This window comes from Aptenodytes patagonicus, chromosome 22 (genome assembly GCF_965638725.1).
Source record: "Aptenodytes patagonicus chromosome 22, bAptPat1.pri.cur, whole genome shotgun sequence".
Taxonomy (NCBI): Eukaryota; Metazoa; Chordata; class Aves; order Sphenisciformes; family Spheniscidae; genus Aptenodytes; species Aptenodytes patagonicus.
In genome coordinates, this window is record NC_134970.1 from 4,988,926 (window position 1) to 5,007,076 (window position 18,151).

The window sequence follows — 18,151 nt, forward strand, 5'->3', positions numbered from 1 at the left end:
TCGGCTGCCAGGGGACCAACCGCAGACCTGTCGGAGGGCGCGAAGGGAATATGGCAAAGTCTGTAGGGCCAGAGAGGCTCTGGAGAGTGCTGCCGGGCTTGCAACAGCCGCGGTGTCCCTCCTCCTCGCTTTATTCATCTGGTTTTGTCCATTTTTCTTTCTGGTGGGCCCAGAAAGCGGTGGCTGACTCTGGCCGCCTACCCCTTTGCTATAACCTTCCTTTGACTTTGCGGGGACCAGGATTAAATCTTTTGTGGGACAAAACGCCCAGTCTGGGCTGAGGCTCCTTGTGTGCCGATGAACAATTTGCCTTTCTTCTCCCTTCCATCATTTATTTCCCTTCCCAATTTATTTCCTAAGCATCCAAGAACACCCACCAGCTGACACCTGCGCGGTCGGGGGCTGGAGCTGGGAGGTTACAGAGCACCGCGGGGCCATGGGGCAGGGGTTGGGGGGGGGCTCTCGCCGTCCCCCCAGCTCCGCACACACGGCGACCTGTGCTCAGCCCGGCGTGTGCGAGGGACAGGCACGAGAGCCAGCCGGTTCGGGAGCTGGGGCCTTGATCCGCCCCTCATAAAACAGCCCTGGCACAGCTCCGTCCTCCAAAGTCTGCGAAACGCTTGAGAAGTTTTGGGTGCTGTGGCTGGAGAAATGCAGAGGATGAAAGGCGCAGGGCTGGCACGCCATGTGGGGACGGACAACCCCGTTACCACCCCTGATTAGTTACAGCTTCACAGCCGGGCTGCATGAACGGCACTGCGGCGCTCTCAGCCTGCTGCCCTTGCAAAGGAAAGTACCCCAGGTGGGTTTAAAGGTGGTCGGATCCGCCACCGTTGCCCTGGGTTTGCAGCAAGCTACGAGTGCAATTAATGCAGCTCAGCTGATGAGTTGTAACCGGTTTAACTGTCATAAATGATTGCACGCCGGGGGGTAGCCGTAGCCTGAAACCACGTCTGTCCTGCTGTACGTCTGCAGCACAAGGCTGTGTTGGAGTGATCTCCTTAAACTGTTGGTGATTTCCTCCAGCCCCAGGGAGCTGTAAAAATCATCCCATCAAAAAGCAATAAGGGAAAACTGCTTGGCTTGGGCAGCGCTGCAGCTACATCCGACGGCGACTGGCCCTTGGCTTGGGGGTGGACGCCGCTGAGAAAGGAGCTGGGAAAACCGGCTGCCCCGAAGCACGAACCTTTCCTCTGCTCTTTCCTCTCGCTTGAAGCACCCCAGGGCCCGTCCGGCATGTGGGGTTTGCCCGGTCACCCGGCCCCGGGGGTAATTCCCCTCCTGAATTGAGGGCTGAGCAGTCTGGCGGCACAGACCTTAACACTGATTTCTGTGCGCTCTGCAGGCAGGCAGACACAGTTTTTGGTTGGGTTGGTTTTTGGTTTTTTTTTTAGTTTAACTGTTTTTCCAAGAGAGAACGCGTGTCTCGGCACGGTAGGCTGACCCTGGGCAGAAGCAGGGCTGTCTGCACGCCGTGCGCGGGCTGACAATTATTGTGTGAAAATTTCCAAAAATACAATGTGCGATGCCTCGGAGGGGCAACCGGAGCAGCTCTTGGTGGCTCCTGCATGGAAAGCTCAACACCAGGAGAAGGCGACGCGGCCCCATGCACGAGGTGCAAAGTTTGCATTTGCACGTGCAGGAGCATCCACCTGGTGGGTTCATCCCAAAGAGATCCTGCACCCATGAACGGGGGCACAAAGAGGCTTTGGGGGTTGGTTGCTCTGCTCAAAGCCGCAGGAAGGGGCAGGCAAGGCGGCTTGTGGGCAGGAAAGGTCATGAGAAATAAAACCAGCAAAGCTCATCATGGGACCAGTCTGGCCCAAATCCTGCCCACAAATTCCTCCCGGTGCTCCCTGTTTGGCTTCCTGCAATGCCAGACCCGGCTTCTGCCCCTTTCTGATCCTCAGCTTCGTGTGAGGAAGCTGAGGGTGGGGAAATAGCATTTATAGAGAATAAAACAGCACAGCTCTCGAGGTGACTTCGATTTGCTCTTGTCTTTCTCTGTTTCAGAGCAGGGTCCACCGCTCCCAGCCTATAAATCCTGATCCCAGAGGAGGCAATTGTATTTATTTAAATACATATGTATTTGCCCTGCATTCATTTCCTTTCCCAAGTGACTGGTGACATGAAGAATTGTAATAGCAGAATGTATTTTTAAGGCATTCCCTGCAGATTTCTGCAAGGGAATCCAATTCCTCGGTGACTTTCACTTGCCACAAAGGCAGAAGACCTCAGGAGCACTGGTAATAGGCAGGGTGGGTTTTTTAATCTACCTTTTTAATGAGCTCCATCCATCTCTCTGATTAGATTAATCTCATTTATTTTAGCCAAGCCACCTAGCTGAAATCCCAACAGAGGAAATGGGGACTTTGAGTCTTTCAGGGTGAGTGCTTGAGTGTCAGGCAGCAAACTCCATGGGGACATTTCCAATTTGCCCTTTTATTGCCTCGGAAATTTGTAACCCCGACAATCACGTTGGAGAGGGACCGTCCGAGCTGCAAACCTGCCTGCATCACCGACAGTGTGGACAACGTGCCGCAGAGAGCCTCTGCATCTCCCCTCTGCCCCGTTTCGAGCAACTCCCCCAAGAGGGCAAAACCAGCCTGGTGGGGAGGGCTCAGCTTCCCAAAAAACCTTCCGTCTTCTCAGCAGGAGCAGGACAGAGAGAGCTCCGTGGATGGAGCATCCTCGCCGGCGGGATGGCCGCGCTTTTGCAAACCCACCGGCACGACCCCGCCGGGCGCAGCGAGGCGGCGGCGGGTGGGGAGGGCCCGCTTGTTCAAACAGAAATACTTTCGGCGGCAGCCGCAGCCGATGGAAGGGGAAATGGATTTTTTGTTTAAAAGATGGCGTTGTTGTTTCAAGCCTGACGAATGTGAAAGTCCCCATTTAAAGGAGTCGAACCGGCAGTGAAATTGGTCACTGTTTGCACACCCACGCGCCAACGGAGGCAGCCGAAAGCAAACTTCCTGGTGTATCCTGATCCAAATCACCTGGGAGCGAAGCTTAGCGAGCACAGTGCACCAAGCTGTGAGCAGCCGAGCTGCGAGCAGCCGCCCAGCCGCAGAAGGCTCTCTTTGCAAAAAAGCAAACCCTGTCCCAACGGGAGAGGCAAAGCCCAGTTGGTGTTACAGCCCCCCGCTTCCAAAAAATGAGGGAATTTGGAGCCTACAAGCTACAGCTTTGGCTCTGTTAGAAATTCTCCTTCTAGGAGGAAGGCGATCAGGGCGGAGGGCAGAAAGCATTAGCAGGTGTTTTGGGAGGGTGTGGAGGGGAGAGCTGGGGGAGCCAGGAGTTTTCCTCTGCCCCGTCAGCCAGGAAAGCTATTTTGGCAGGAGCTCCTGGGGCACCAGACAAGGTCAGGATTGTTTCTGTGCTGGATGCTGGTGTAACTGTGTGAGCAGGCAGCTGGATCCTGAGGAGCTCACGGCTTCCCTGCAGGCGAATGAGGTGGTGGTGTCCGCCTTGTCCAGGTGAGAGGATGTCTTGGTGTCAGGTCTGCCACAGCCCCTGATTTTGGTTTGGGAGTCCTTCGGAGAGGCGAGTGTCTGCTGCGGTGATGGCTCTGGTGTGGGTGTGCAAGGTGTGTACGTGCCCGTAACACACCACATGCTTCACCAATGACTACAGCATCTATTAATTTCCTCCTCCTAAGCTGGTGCGTGAACTTTTCCATGAGACATCCCATATGCATGAGCTGGCTGTTGCCACCTTGGCCACGGCGCACGTGTCCGAGCCGTGGGGACTTGCCACTTTGAGCAAACCATCACCTGTCCTGCCCAGCCTCCTGTGGCCAGCGCCCCATCTCCGGGCATTTCAGACCGATCCCGTCATCCGCATACTTAGGGGATGGGTTCGTGCTGGGTAAACTGAGGCTTGGAGGGGTTTGGCTCGTGGTCACGTAGGCAGCCTGGCCGGAGCCCAGGCGTCGTGGCCGGGAGACGTGCGTGGAGCCGGGGAGGTGCTCATCGTGCCGTCTCGCCCCGTCGGACACCCCCAGACCCAGAATCAGTTTTGGGCTCCGTGTGCAAAGCGCCGGTTCGCTGCTGGTGCCGCTGACTCTGGGTAATCTTCATATTTGCTGACTTTACTTAATTATCGCTTGGTGGAGAGCTCGGCTCTGGCGAAGCTGCGGTACGGGGAGGCCCAAACCACACACAGCGCTCGGGGAGGGATTTTGATCCAAAAAAAAAAAAAAGTTCAAAGGTGTTTTTGGCTTAATGCGGTTTATCTAAATTGCTTTATGTTCGTTAATCTGGATTAACACAAATGCTCTTGGAACGGCTGGCTGGGGAAGGGTTTGCTCAGCTATTCCAACAAGGACAGACTTTTCCAAAAATGAAAAGTTTGAGCTGGGGGGGGAAAAAAAAAAAAAGCCAGGTCCTGTGTGGCATTGAGTACGTGCGAGCCCTGCAAACAGAGCAAGGCTGTTCTCATCCCCGCTGCCCAAATCCGTGGGGTGCCTTCGAGGGTCATCCTTGGCACCTGCACACCCTAATGACTGAGCAGCTTCCCCCGCTGCCGGCAGAGGATTAATCCCCTCGTTCTCTCCGGGGCGATGCGAACCCCTTTTTTGGCTGGCGTGCCAAAGCGGTTGGCACGATTAGTTAGTGAACTTCAAGGTAAATTGGAGGTCAAGCCCAGATTTGAAGGTGGTGGTGGGCGCGAGCGTGACCCAGGGAGCCATGTGATGTGGGCGACGTCCTGGAGAAGCAGGTGATCTCCCCGTCCTCTCCTTTCCCCAGGGCTGGGATTAGGAGAGATTTTACAGCTGAGTGGCCGGCCTCATGTTAAGATTCGGTTTGCAATGGCTCAGCCCCCCTGGCCCCTCGTCAGGAAGGACCTTTTAGGTCTTTTATGGCCGTTTTGCATGTCAGCAGGGCAGTTCATGCCTGCCGGGGACCTGTCCCTGGGAGGGATCACCCCTTTGCATCCGTAGGGACTTCCCACCTTCAGAACAGGCAGAGAAACACCCAGTGTGGAAATTGGGACTCATGGAAGAGGATCGCAGAGCCCAGCGCTTTGGAGAGGGTTGTCTCATGCTTGTGCATTCTCCTGGGATCTGGGTGCACTTTCTTGCCCTGCAAAAGGCTTCTTGTGCGGCCTCAGGCAGGTCCTTGCACTTTGGAACTCGGTTCCGCCCATGTAATGGGGAGGGCAACCCTTTCCACCAGCTGCCTGTGATCAAGGATGCTCCGGTGCCACGGGGAGGGCGCCGGGGACCGGTCGGGGACTGACGGATCAGCTCCACGAAGGACCCAGCTCCAGCTCTCAGCAGCCACAAGCAGCAGCAGGAAAGCAAAGCGCTCCTGCCGAGCTGAAATGGAAGTTGTAAGCGCGACCTGGGCGCTGCCCAAAAACCAGGGGACTCCCTCCTCCCCCTGCCCCAGCGCAAACAGCAGATTAACAATTTATTTGACATGTTGCGGCTGGTTAGTTTCTTCGCCCGCTCCCCTGATCAGAGGGAATAAATGTTGCAGTGTGCAATAATGTTCATTTCAGGTGAGGGTAAATATAGAAAGGAAAACCTGCTGAGAGCAAGCCATTTATTTCTGCGTTTGGAAGCCTCTGCTCATAAACAGTCAGTCATACCCATTTGGAAAATCCCAGCGTGGTTTTCTTGGCCATCCTAGAAGAACGTTTACTTTCCTGTAGGTTAAGAAGTTTGTTTTAAATTAAAAAAAATAATAATGGCATCTCACTTCCAGCTGCCCTCGGGTGTTTAGGGCTTGTTGACACACTAAGGCCGCTCTGTTCTCGTGCAAAACTGGTCTGGTGCAGGATCACGGAGGAGATCCTGCAGGGCTTTCCCGGCTGGCGGTGCTGGGGGAACCTTGTTCTTTGGGTTTCCTTGTTCCCCTGCTTGTGCTGGGCTTGGGATTTTGTCAGACCTTCCAGCCATGTGCGGGGTTAAAACATCCAACTTTTGGGGGTGCTGGTGGGTGAGGATGCAGGGAGGTGCTTGGGGGGGGATCTTGAGAGCCCCATGGCTCGGGAGCCGTGCTCGGGAGGGACGAACCCGCCGTGCTGAGCTCACGCTGGACCAGAAAACCTCCAAGGGTTTTCGGGAGAGCGTGCCAAAGACAACAGGACGGTGCGGGCTGCAAGGAGCATCCATCAAACAAGCCAACAGCCAGGGTAAGCCCGTGCCCTGCTGCTGCTGCAGCTTAGGAGAGACACCCCAAAACAGCATCCTAGAAGGGGGCTGAGGAAGGTGGGGACCCCCCCATCTCGGCCCGGCTCTGCGCCCCTCCTCTATCCCGAAAGCGGCACCGAGGAACCGTGCGGGAGAGAGCGAAGCGGCCAGCTTGAATTGGACGGCTGCCCCGCGTTGGCTCTCCGTGGCTGGCACTGGCCGAGCGGGAGCTAGCTCTCAGCTCTGAAGTTTTCTGCAGTCAGTAAGGGTCTCTCCGTGTTTTCCGACAGGCTTTGGATTTGGCTTGGGTTTGCCTTGGTTTCCGAAGGCAAGAGGCAGTTAAGTCTCTTGGAAGAATGAATTAATTAGCAAATGCCTTTGGTCAGGTCAGTGCCCTCGAGCAGTGTGCTTCGTCCTTTAAAGCAATGCTTCTGCACCCAGGTAAGCTGCTCCGAAAGGCTTACATTACCCTTAGTATTTTAAGAGCTATACATACATCATCCCGGAGGAACCCTTTTTAAAAAAAAAGGGAGAAAAAAAGCCTCCCCCAAAATGCGGTGTTGACTCTAACGGTGGCATTTGTGTAAGCAACAAAATATTGACGCAGTTGGCTGGGGTCTGGCTGGGGCTTCTGGAAATAAACTGCTGCCTTGTTAAATTGTAGATGGAAATGCAAGTGGGAAAATGACTGACATCTTACACAAGGCGGGCAAATAAAATCGCCGCTTTACTACAGCGTGAAAAAACTCAGGAATTAATAGGGCTCCTTCTGCTCGGGGGTGTTGGATTTATCCCCGAGTAAGATTCATAAACTATTTTCAGGAGAGAAGTGCTACTTTTAAACACGCGCGTCTGGGTCCTGGAGTTAAAGTGGTGTCACTGGTGCCGAGTTAACCCTTGCCTTCTCGCGGCGTGCCGGCCCCAGGAGTAACGGCAGGCAGAGCAGGCAGCCCCGTTCTTGGCAGATAGCGCTCTCGCCGAATATATAGACGTATCAACACCTGATAAATGCCATGAGTTTATTTTTGAAGGGTATTAAGTACAATGTGTTCCAACAGCTTATGTCACAAATGCATTTCAGGCCTCAACCTGAACTCTGAGCTTGATTTTACCTGTGTGGGACATAAAATGCATTTAAAATAAAACACCTGCTCCAAAGCCATGCCGGGGATGGAGTTGAAGCAGATGCACAGAGCGTTGCTGAATCCATCTGGGGTGTGATCCAGCGCACCCCGAAAGACTTCAGCAGCTGTAAGAGCTATTATTGGGGTATCTTCTATGGGAAATGTGATTTAGAGTGATATATCACTTTCCTTTCTACCCAAAGCCCCTTCCTTCTCCACCCACATCCTGACGATCTGCCAGTTGATGTACACATGCTTGTTGAAAAGCAGGACGAGATAAAAGCCGTATGGAGCGTGCAGCAAGTCTGCCGGCGGCACAGGGTCCGACTCACCAGCAGCAACGACACCGGTGTAATTATACATGCTCCAGTACGATTTCCCAGTAATTATTCTGGAATAAAAGCCTGCCTATTTCTGTAAGAGCTTATGTCACTTGGAAAGCTGTTATAAATTCAGCTGGAAAAAGGGACCCTTATTCTGGGATAAGTGTGGTTAGTGGTTAGCTGGGAACGGGGCTATTCCTGGCGCTGCCATCGACCTTCCCGGTGACGCCGGCTAAGTCACCTCACCTCAGCATGTGTCACCTTCTCCTGCTGCAAACCGGGAATTACAAACAAGGGCCTTCTCCGCAGGCAGAGTTTTGGGAAGCTCTGTGACACTGGAAAAAAGGTGTCACAGGGTGACAGGCAGTCATTTAGTGGGACTCGGTGCTTTTTTACCCCCCTCGGAGGCATCTTGATAAAATTGTAGGTTGGGGAAATGAGGGATGTAGCCGGGAGCTGGCGATGGGGACTGACTGAGTCGCCGGAGCCTGGGCCGTTGGCGTATTACTGGGAATACAGTGTTTTCCTCTCCAATTTTAAAAATAGTCTATTCTGTTCTGAGTTTTAGACCACACCCCTCGCTAGGGCATCGAAATGTCTCGGCTGCCGTTTTCTCGAGCCAGCTCTTTCCGCGTGCAGTGTCGGGGTACAGCACCAGCATCGATCACCCCAACTGCCAGGTGCTCTGGATGCAGCGATGAGGTCGGGTCCTGCCCTGGACCGGCAGCGTTGTGCCTTTGGCCCTCGTGCACTGGAGGGGAAGAGAAATCTCCCGATTCGCAGCATTGTGGCCTCTTCCTCCTCCAGCATCCCTGCCTGATTCAATAGCTGGTTCTCTGATCCCTAAGATCCTTTACGGGAGTTTTGCTTCTGCCTGTTCCTTCGCAGCAGCTTCTTGTGCAGCCTCAGAAACCCCTTTTGGCTCCAGCGTCACGCAAATGTGCACGGTCAGAGCTGAAGATGCGGCTCGTTCACAGCATATGGCACTAAATTCATGCTAGAGACGGGGAGGTCTAGTTTCAAAATGTTTGGTTTTTTTTTTTCATTTGCACAGACAGTGCAGGGTGGCTCACAAGCCAGAATTTGTCCGCTTTGCTGACGCGGGCGCTGCCCATGGAGCGGATGGACCAATGTGCTGGTGCCGAGAGGCGAAGGCAGAGTCTGCCTCGGCGCGTTCCCGCAACCTCCATCCCTGCGCGAGCGCCGGAGCGGGGCTCACCGCTGCTCTGAATTGGGCTCCAGCCAAGGAGGCAGAGGGGAAAAAGCTTTTTACAGCCCATTAGTGCTCCCCAGAGCCGTTCAGCCCCTCTCGTAATAAAAGTGGTGGAAGCCACAGAAACATTAAGGCTGGTCTGCAGAAGATGCCAGCCCGGCTCCATGTCCCTTCCCAGTGACTTTGCCGGAGCCGCTGACCCTCCTGGCAGCCCCAGCTGCTGGAAGTCCCTCCGGGAACGCAGTAACAAGCTGGCGAGGGCTGATCCCCCGTCCGTCCCGAGCTCCCCTGGCAAAATGTGCATGGGAGGGTTCCAAGTGCAAATGTGTGTGTGCTAATGGGAAATGAATTGCCTCTTGCCCCGAAGCCTTGCAGCTTGAGGAAAACAACACAGGGTCTAGGAATGACCTCATATCGCCTCCCAGGGAATGTTTTGCCAGATGAAGGGGGGAGAGGCAGCATCAAGACAGCACAATGTATGTATCTCTCTCCCTGTGTAAACATCCCTGTAGCTGCAGAAGCCTCTTAAAACCCCGAATGAGAGGAGAACAGCTGCTTTGATCTGTGGATGTGGTTGTTATTTTCTAAGTGCGGATCCATTCTTTTTTTAATTTTGCTTCAAATTGAAAAAATGCCTGTTGTGATCTTTTGCTTTTATTTCTTGGCCAGGGACCGGAGCAGGGTGCAGTAAATTTTCATTACTCCCCATGTAACCGTTTCAGCATGGTCGACAATTCCTCGCCGGCTCTTCAGCGCCGCAGCACAATGGACCAAAACTTCTGGCCCTACGTGAAGCCAAAGCAAATGGATTTTGCCCAGAAGTGCACGACGGGGAGTGAAGGCAGCAGGGAGGAGAGCCCTGCCACCTCCTTCCCTGCCCAAAAAACGCACACGCACGTGTGCACACACGGCTCAGGCTGGCAGGGTTGTCCCGATGCCTTTGAAGGGCTCCGGAGAGGGCTCCCAGGGATGGATCCGTGCCAGCCCCGCACCGCGGCAGCAGGAGCTGGTAAGGAGCCATCGGGGCCGAAGCACCAGGCTGTCTTGCAGGCGATTTAAGTGTGATTCATGGCCCTCCCTCCAGACTCCCTGTGTGATCTCGGGAATCTCCATTTGCCTGACTTTTGCCATCTGTGTGCCGGGCAGGGGGACGGCCCTGCACTCGGAGGGGCACAGCGGCGTGCGCAGCCCTGGGACCTCCATCGGCCCTTCTTCTGCTCAACCAGGCAGCATGCTTTTGGAAGAAAGCAAGATTATATATATTTTTTTAGGGAGTTTCTGAATATCAGCACCTTACCCCAAACCCCCTGCTTTGCCGTGGTGCTTTGCAACTCCGTTGGAGGAGAGAGACATAGGGAGCGGAGGGGCTGAACTCTGTGGCGTGAGCGATGCTGCCGTCAGCCAAGGACCTGCCTTCAAAGGTGAGGTCCACCCCCCAGTGCAAGGCACTGGTTTAACTGGGAGCCCTTGGCCGGAGACCCGTCCCCGCCGAGGCGGTCCAGGCACGAGCGAGGAGTTTGCTCATCCACCAGTGCCGTCACGTGGCTGCCTGGTGTTTTGGCGTTTTGATTACATACGATACTGTGTATTTAAGACTGGTTTATGGGTGTTTATACTAATGCGTAAACCTGTAATTTAGAAGCTCGGTTATAAATCAACATCGCTGAAGGTCTTGTCCCTCGTGCCTTGAGATTGGTCTCCAGATTTAGAAGACAGGTTAGAGAGAAAAAAAATAAAGGAAGACAGTTTAGTTTTTCTCCGGTTATGAAGATAAAGGATCATGGGATGGGATGCGAGCGTGTCCCGCTCAGAGGTGTGGTGGCCAGGCAGAGGGATCTGCCGGTGTAAGCGAGCGGAGAGTTTCCATTTTGACTCTGCTCTTACGACAGCCGTAAGAGAGACTTGTGTTTACATGGCAAATCCCAGCCCGGAAAGAAAAGCGGTGCCACGGCTGCCGAGCCGATGCTAGCGGGAGGGTGGTGGCATCCCACTAGCGACGTTCTCTGCTTGTGCCAGGACGTGGGCTGCAAGGACCAGAGCCCTTTCCCGCTCGGCACTGCACGCGAGGAGGAGCAGCCTTCGTCCCCAAGAGCTCCTGGCACAGGCTGGGGCTGGCAGGAGAGCCAGGAGCCTCCTCCGGTGGCAGTGCCGAGCGGGATAGCACATTCCCACCGGTGGGTCATGGTCCTCTCCCGATACATCCTAACGATGACACCTCCGCATTCGTATTTTTACACATAAAATTCTTTTACAGCTTTAATAATAATTTCTGCACTTTCTCCCCTTCCCAGGCTGCCCTGGAGCCTGGCTGTGCCAGGGATGGTTTTGCATTACTGGTTTGATTCAATACAGCGTAGCGAGATGTGCTGTGAGTTATTGGGGCTGGTCACGTCGGTGCAAGTGCTCTTCCGCTGGATTTCTTATCCAACTGGGCTATGGCAGAGCCAGTTGTCCCTGTTGAGAAACCCCTTTTAGCTATGGTGGGCTGGAAGCTGCCTTGCCCTGAGCTGCCAGCCCGGGCAGACGAGAGCCACGCAGACTCCCCTGGCTCCGGGTTCACCTGCAGCCACCATGCAAACGTGAATTTGAACGTTGGAGATTTGTGTTGGGTGTTGCCCTGGTTTTGGCTGGGGTAGAGTTAATTTTCTTCACAGTAGCTGGTACGGGGCTGTGTTTTGGATTTGTGCTGGAAACAGTGTGGGTAACAAAGGGATGTTTTCGTTCCTGCTGAGCAGTGCTGACACAGAGTCAAGGCCTTTTCTGCCTCTCACCCCACCCCACCAGCGAGGAGGCTGGGGGGGCACGAGAAGCTGGGAGGGGACACGGCCGGGACAGCTGACCCCAACTGACCCAAGGGATACCCCACACCATATGACGTCATGCTCGGCATGTAAAGCTGGGGGAGAAAGGCGGGGGGGGGACACACATTCGGAGTGATGGAGTTTGTCTTCCCAAGTCACCGTTACGCGTGATGGAGCCCTGCTTTCCTGGAGATGGCCGAACACCTGCCTGCCCATGGGAAGGAGGGAATGAATTCCTTGTTTTGCTTTGCTTGTGCGGCTTTTGCTTTCCCTATTAAACTGTCTTTATCTCAACCCACAAGTTTTCTCACTTTTACCCTTCCCATTCTCTCCCCCATCCCACCCGGGGGGAGTGAGCGAGCGGCTGGGTGGGGCTTGGTTGCCGGCTGGGGTTAAACCACGACAGGTGTAATGGGCACGTCTGGGCATCTGTCCTTCAGCTGATGCTGGTCTCCTGCTCCCCTGGAAGGGGTCGGTTCCCGCATGGGTTTAGGACGCCGACGCTTTGCATGGGGGACCCACTGGCAGCAAGCAGAGCTACATGGGTGCAGGACGGCTCTGCAGGGCCGGCAGGGAGAGCCTTGCCCTTGGCCTCTACCTTTGGAAAGTCCCAGTGTGCGGATGAGCTCCCGGTTTCCATGCGTGCTGCTCTCCTGGGCCGGCCGCGCTGTATCTGTCCTGTCTAAAGCAGACCTGCTCTTGCAAACCTTCTCCCTCAGGGAAGGTCCCTGTCCCATGAAGGCAGCCCAAGGGTTATGCATTTTTGTAGGGAAAGCATAACTAGACCCAGGGACTCCTCAGCATCCTCCTGTCCAGCTGCAGTCCCTCCCCTCCTCTCCGCAGCGGGTGCCTTGGCTTAGCTGGACGTTTTCCATCACCTCCAGCCCCCTTTATTATATCTTTAGGGGTTATTAGGACAAAAGGGGATACGAGAGGCTGCAGGGGCAGCACGGTTGGCTGAGAGGACCCTGTGGGCAAGATGACCCTGTGGGCAGGATGACCGCTGGGGCCGTGGGACCCCGCGTCCCTGGACAGGTGGAATCGCCGCACACCTTCCCCCCGGCCCCGCTCCCAGCTCCCAGCCTTATCTCCCGCTGCAATTTCCTGGCTGGCGATCCCTCTCCTGACTCAGGGAGCAGAAACACCCCGGAAGAGAGATGGTGCCAGCAGCTCCCAGCGCGGGGACGGTCACGGGGTGCGGCAGAGGGTCCCCCTGCACCCCTGGGATGCCGGCTGCAGGGGGGCAGGCTGCGAGAGGCTCCCGCAAGCAAACAAAAAACCCCTGAATATTTCATAAAGGTCTTTGTCTTCCCCCCCTCCACCCTTATTTCCAGTCCCCCCTCCCGCCTCTCCCTTGCAAACAGCAGAGCTGCCCTCCGGTCCCGCTTTCCACTGGCCCAGCACCCCAAGACGCTCCCGCAGCTGCCGAGCCCAGCCAGGTCGTGCCATCTGCAAACTCTTTTTTTTAATTATTTTTTCTTTCTTATATATATATTTTTCCTTCCCCTTTTCCACCCGTTGCCTTTTCCCATGCCATACGCCTCCCCCTGCCCCCCGCCCCCTTGCCACCACCCCAAGCCCTCGACTGGCCGAGGGGCTGCGAGGTGCGGGGTGGGTCTGGGGTTTGCGGGGGGCTTTGCATTGATGCATTGATCGCCCATGGTCTCCGCCTGACCTCCCTGCTCCCAGGGAAGCAGTCTCCATGGCTACTGGCCCTTCTCCTCCAGCGCAGACTGTAAATTCCTGCAGGCAAAGCCCAGCCTTGGGGGTGCGAGGGGGGGAGCCGGGAAGGAGTAACCAAAGCCAAATAGAAAGAAAGAAAGGCTGGGAGAAAAAGGGCGTTGCTTGGATGGGGCTCTCCTTTCCACTCCCCTTTCTCAGGTCCCCCAGCACCAGGGCAAGGCGCCTGCTTCCCCCCTCCAGCGCTGCTGCTCCTGCTGCTGCTGCTCTCTTGCAAAACTGGAATTGGCTGGGATTATTTAAGGAAGGAAAAAAAAAAAAAAAAAAAAAAAGGAGAAGGGATCAGAGCAGCCGCCAGAGAGAGGGCGATAGAGTCCACTTTCCTCCAACTGCCCTGGGTCTCCTTCCCTCACTCTCTCCTCTTTAGCAACACCAAGAGCCCCAAACTGAACCCAGAGCAGCTTTTTCCATCAGTTCAGTTCCCTTCCCTCCCTCTGTCTCACACACGGCAAGAAGAGAGCCCCTTCCTCCTCTTGATTTCCCTTCGCATGCTCAGCCTCTTGTTTCCTTTAAAGCACTAGAAATCCCCCCTTCTTGCCCCTACTCCTCCATGCAGACTGGGATTGCAATGGGAGCTTTGCAGATTGCTGGATTTTCCATCCTTTTCTTTCTCCTCCACTCTGGAAACACGCTGGCAAATAAAGCCAGTCAAGGTAAGAGAAAATCTTCCCAGCTCGAAGGTTTGCTGTTTGATGTGTGTATTAGGCAGCCGGTCCTCCTCTTTAGATCTGGGGTTTTATATGCAGGCTGGAGAAATTAGCAGCAGTAACAACAAATAGTGGAGGGGATTTGAAATGTTGCTTGCAGATATTCTTGCCTGCTGCTGCCTTTGATTGGGGTTGTGTTTTTGTAAACTCTTTAATGAGTTGCCTTTCTTACACTTTATTTTTTTTGGTTCGGACTCTTTATCTCAAGGCAGGGGGTGCAGAGGCAGAAAACTAGGGTGGGCAAACGAGTCTGCACCCATCACAGGGAAAATGTTGCTGGTTGGAGGGGTTTGGGGGGCTTTTCTGGTTTTCGGGTTTCAGTGTCTGTGAGATGGGGCGGTGCGGGCGAGGAGGGCTCGTTTCGGGCTGGGTTGGAGGGAAGGGGCGGCGGAGCGGGTATCTGTAATGCTGGGAGGTTGCATCTGCGCTGGTGTGTTTTACACAGGCGCGGGTCGGATCTCAAATGTTGTGCTATGGGGGTGTGGGCTGCAGAAAACTTCGGGTGGCTGAACACAGCAAAGCCTGAAAAATACGGGAGCTCTTTCCCTATCTCTAGAGCAGAGAGGTACGTCCCATCGTTATCAACTTCAGGCTTTTCTGTTTCACCACTCCCGTGTCGAGCCAGAGTTTCTCCTTCACAAATGTACGCATGTAGCTTTATGTATGGTCTATCTATACCTTAGGTTTTCTATAGCACCTCTATATTTAGCTCGGATTTTTCTCTATACACACGCGCAGGAGTGCCTGCGCACACAAACACACACAGCCCTATGTGCGTGATCCTGTTGGCTGTCTCGAAGGGGTTTTTTCTCCTTAATTCACCACTATCTATACAATCTGTTGGGTTTTCTTTTTTTTTTTTCCCCCCCATAGCACTTAACAGTATGCAAGATTTATCAAAACCAGCTTTGGCTCTTGCTATTGTAGTAGCTGCGTGTTTATGCGTACGGCGAGATTAAATAGAGTGTGAATGAAATATAGGAGCGCAGGATATAATTAAAGATCTCTTGTAGGCATTAGTAATAGGCGTATTTCAGCCACGCGCATGGTCGCCCCGAGCCCTGTCACCGACAAAGTTAGAAGGAATTTCAAGGCTATTGTCTTATCTGGCTTAAAGTGTTTTTAAAACAATAGGCAACTTTTCGGGAGGGCAGTCTGGGCAAGCACGGGGGGGAGATTTTCCAGGGCAAAGGTTTGGTGAGAAGGCGTCCAGCTTCACGTAAAGCTTTATGATTTAGGCTTAGAAAGGAATGCTTAGGTTTTTATCCCCCCTGAAATTATCTTGAGTGTATGCATTGCTTTCATTTCTTATCATAATATTTATTTATTAAGGCCTTTTGGTTTCCAGTTCCATTTAAGCCTGAGCCAGAATTGCATTAAAATAGCAAAGTAAAATTCCATCGTGCAGAGACTTGACAGATCCCTTCGGGGAAGGAGAGGGGTGGAGTGGGGGTGGAGAGAGGTGAGCTCAATCCTGCGCCGGGGTAAATCACCCGCCGTACGCCTGGGACGGTGCTGGCTCCTCCCGGCCCTCGGCAAAGGCACTGGGCAGACCCAGGGGGTCCGGCCGCTCTGCACCGGGGGGGGGGCTTCCAGTGGAGAGTTAATCCCCAAAGGTGCTGCTGGGGGGTTCTGCGGGCTGGTGAGGGGGTAGGCGGCCGCGGAGGGGTGAAGGTTGGTGCCCGCGGGGATGTGAGGGCTCTGGGCAGGCGTGGACCCGGTCCTTTTTGGATGAGGCTGAACTCGCGGACCCGGCATCACCGATGGCGGATAAAAACCGTGCTTTTCCTAGGAACCCGCTATCGCCTGCTTTTCTGCATGCACAAGCGTCGCTGAGCTCTTCGAAGCTACCCCCTGCGCCTGGGGCATGTTTTAGTAGGATATTTCTGAAAAGCATCGGGCATCCCCCCTGCATCTGCGGGGTGCTGCCCCAAGCATGGGGTACACATCACCCCTCCACCCTCACCGAAGCCTTTGCCCTTTCGGGGGACAGCCACCCTCGCCAGGTGACTGTCACGGGCTGGGAACGGCTCCTCTCCCGTCGGATGGGCTTGGTTTGCTGTGATAACATCGCACCATGGGTAGGGCTTGCTGGCTCATTTCTCGCGCTGAATTACCCCGGAAAGTTTAGTCTGTAGGGAAGGAAGGATTTAGCAGAGCCATCCGCCGGGCCTGGAGGGTGTCTGCCAGAGGACCTGGCTGGCTGTGGGGTTTATTGGGTCAGTTTAGGGCTAGGAAAGCTTTCAAGAGGAGAACTGACAATATAAATCCAAATAACCCCGGGGAGGCTCCCGACACGCGCTCAGCTGGGATGAAGTCTCCCTGAGGTCCCCATGCCAAGCTGCCCCAATGGCCCCAAGCTGCTGCCGTACCCACAGCTCCCCTGCTTTTTGGACAGATAATGCCCCCCCCCCCCAGTCCCATCCCGTCATCCGTCAGTCCGTCTCACAGCCCGCCAGGCAGAAGAGCCTGTCCTGAGCTCCCACTCTCAGTGGAGCAGTGCCCTTGCCCATCGTCTGCCGGCATCGGTCCCTCCCTGCGCCCCGGGAAGGATGGAGGCCAAGGGCTGGCAGCTTTGCACCCTCCTCTTGTACCAGGCGGCGACTGGATCCGGCCTTGCCGCGCTCCTCTGGCAGCACCCCCATGACTGGAGGCACGTCGCAGGATTCGCCACCTTTTCCCGCAACCGAATTGCGCATCCCCTCGGACGGTGCCAGGGGAACGGGGCCGGGAGGGTGATGCAGCATCTCCCTGGGGGACCCCGGCACCCAAGTTCGCAGCCCCTGGCACTCCCGCAGCCCCGGCCACCCACCCAGCGCGGGGTCCTGAGTGGGACCACGGCACCAGCCCAGCTTGATGGTCACCCGTGGGTAAAACCAGCCCTGTTGGCCGGTGCTGCGCGGCCGCCCGGGGACGGAGCCACCATCCCGCGCGAGGGGCTGGGTTCGGTGGGGATGCACCTGCAGAGCCTACGCCACCAGGGATTAATTTTTTTTTTTTTTTGTATTTTTTTTTAGGAGTCTAAAATTTTCCAATTGCGGCGTGGAGATGCTGTTTGATTCCCCTCCCATCTCCGCCGAACCTCCTCCCCCTTGGCCTCCGCTTTCCTCCCTCTCATGCATTCACAGTGTGCGACTGTTGTGCCTGTCCCCTCCACCCCTCTGAAATATGAAATGTAAAACTGTAAACATTTCAACATACAGCAGTTCAAAGGAGATCTTTGACTGAGGGCGTCTAACATGCCTGTACCGAGATTAAAAAGGGGAGGGGGGGGTAGGAAGGAGGGAAGAAGAGTTTTTTTGTAACTGCCAACGGGAGTATAAATATTCAGACACCTCGAGTCTTCCAGTGCAGAGATGTATTGCTGTCTCCAAACTGCTCAGGAGTTTTTATTTTTTTTTCTTTTATTTTTATATAGATTTTTCCTTCGCAGCCGGTCACACCGGAGTAATCCATTTAGGAAAAAAATATGCATGAATAACCTTAACCTTCACTTTCAAAATTATAAGTCCCCCGAGAGGCTTTAGGAGAAGCCTGGGATGGCAAATAAAGTTTGCTCTGTCTCGCGGCGCTGGAGGAAGCCCGGCCGGCCGTGTTTCAGCGAGGCCGTCTTCTCCGCTGGAGATCTTGCGATTGTTGCTCCCGAAGGCGAAAACAAACAAACAAACATATTTTTTTAAGGCAAAGCTTGGTCAGCCTGATAAGCCAGAGGAACAACAACAGCAACGACAATTCCCCGGGGAGATGAACACGCTGTTGGCGTGGAGCATCAAACCCTCCTTGGAGAGATCGCGGCTGAATTGAGCCGAAGCGACCGGGGTTGGCACAAGGAGGTGGGATGAGGATGGAGGGAGCATTTCCCACCCAGGGGATGCCAGATCTGGTGGTGAATGTGGGATCCATCGGGATGACCCCGGGCTGGTGCAGGGGACGGAGAGCTCTGCCCTCGTGGGAGTGGGAAGCGTCGATGGGAGGAAAAAAAAGCCCCTTTTGGGGTGCTGCCAGCTTTGGGGAAGCAAAACCCGGGGCAGGTGGCGCAGAGCGGGGTCTGGGCATGGAGCGATGGGGTCACCAGGCTGGTAACCCCCCCAGGTCCTCCCTGCG

General features: G+C 54.8%; 1 protein-coding gene across 1 annotated transcript in view; it reads left to right on the top strand.

The window, feature by feature from the left end:
- Positions 1-13,700: 13,700 nt before the first annotated feature.
- Positions 13,701-18,151, top strand: part of SCUBE3 (signal peptide, CUB domain and EGF like domain containing 3) — a 36,048-nt gene continuing 31,597 nt past the window's right edge. The window contains exon 1 of the mRNA XM_076357979.1: positions 13,701-13,993. Within this exon, the coding sequence (XP_076214094.1) occupies positions 13,891-13,993 (103 nt within the window). The 5' untranslated portion in view covers positions 13,701-13,890. The remainder of the gene's footprint in view (positions 13,994-18,151) is intronic.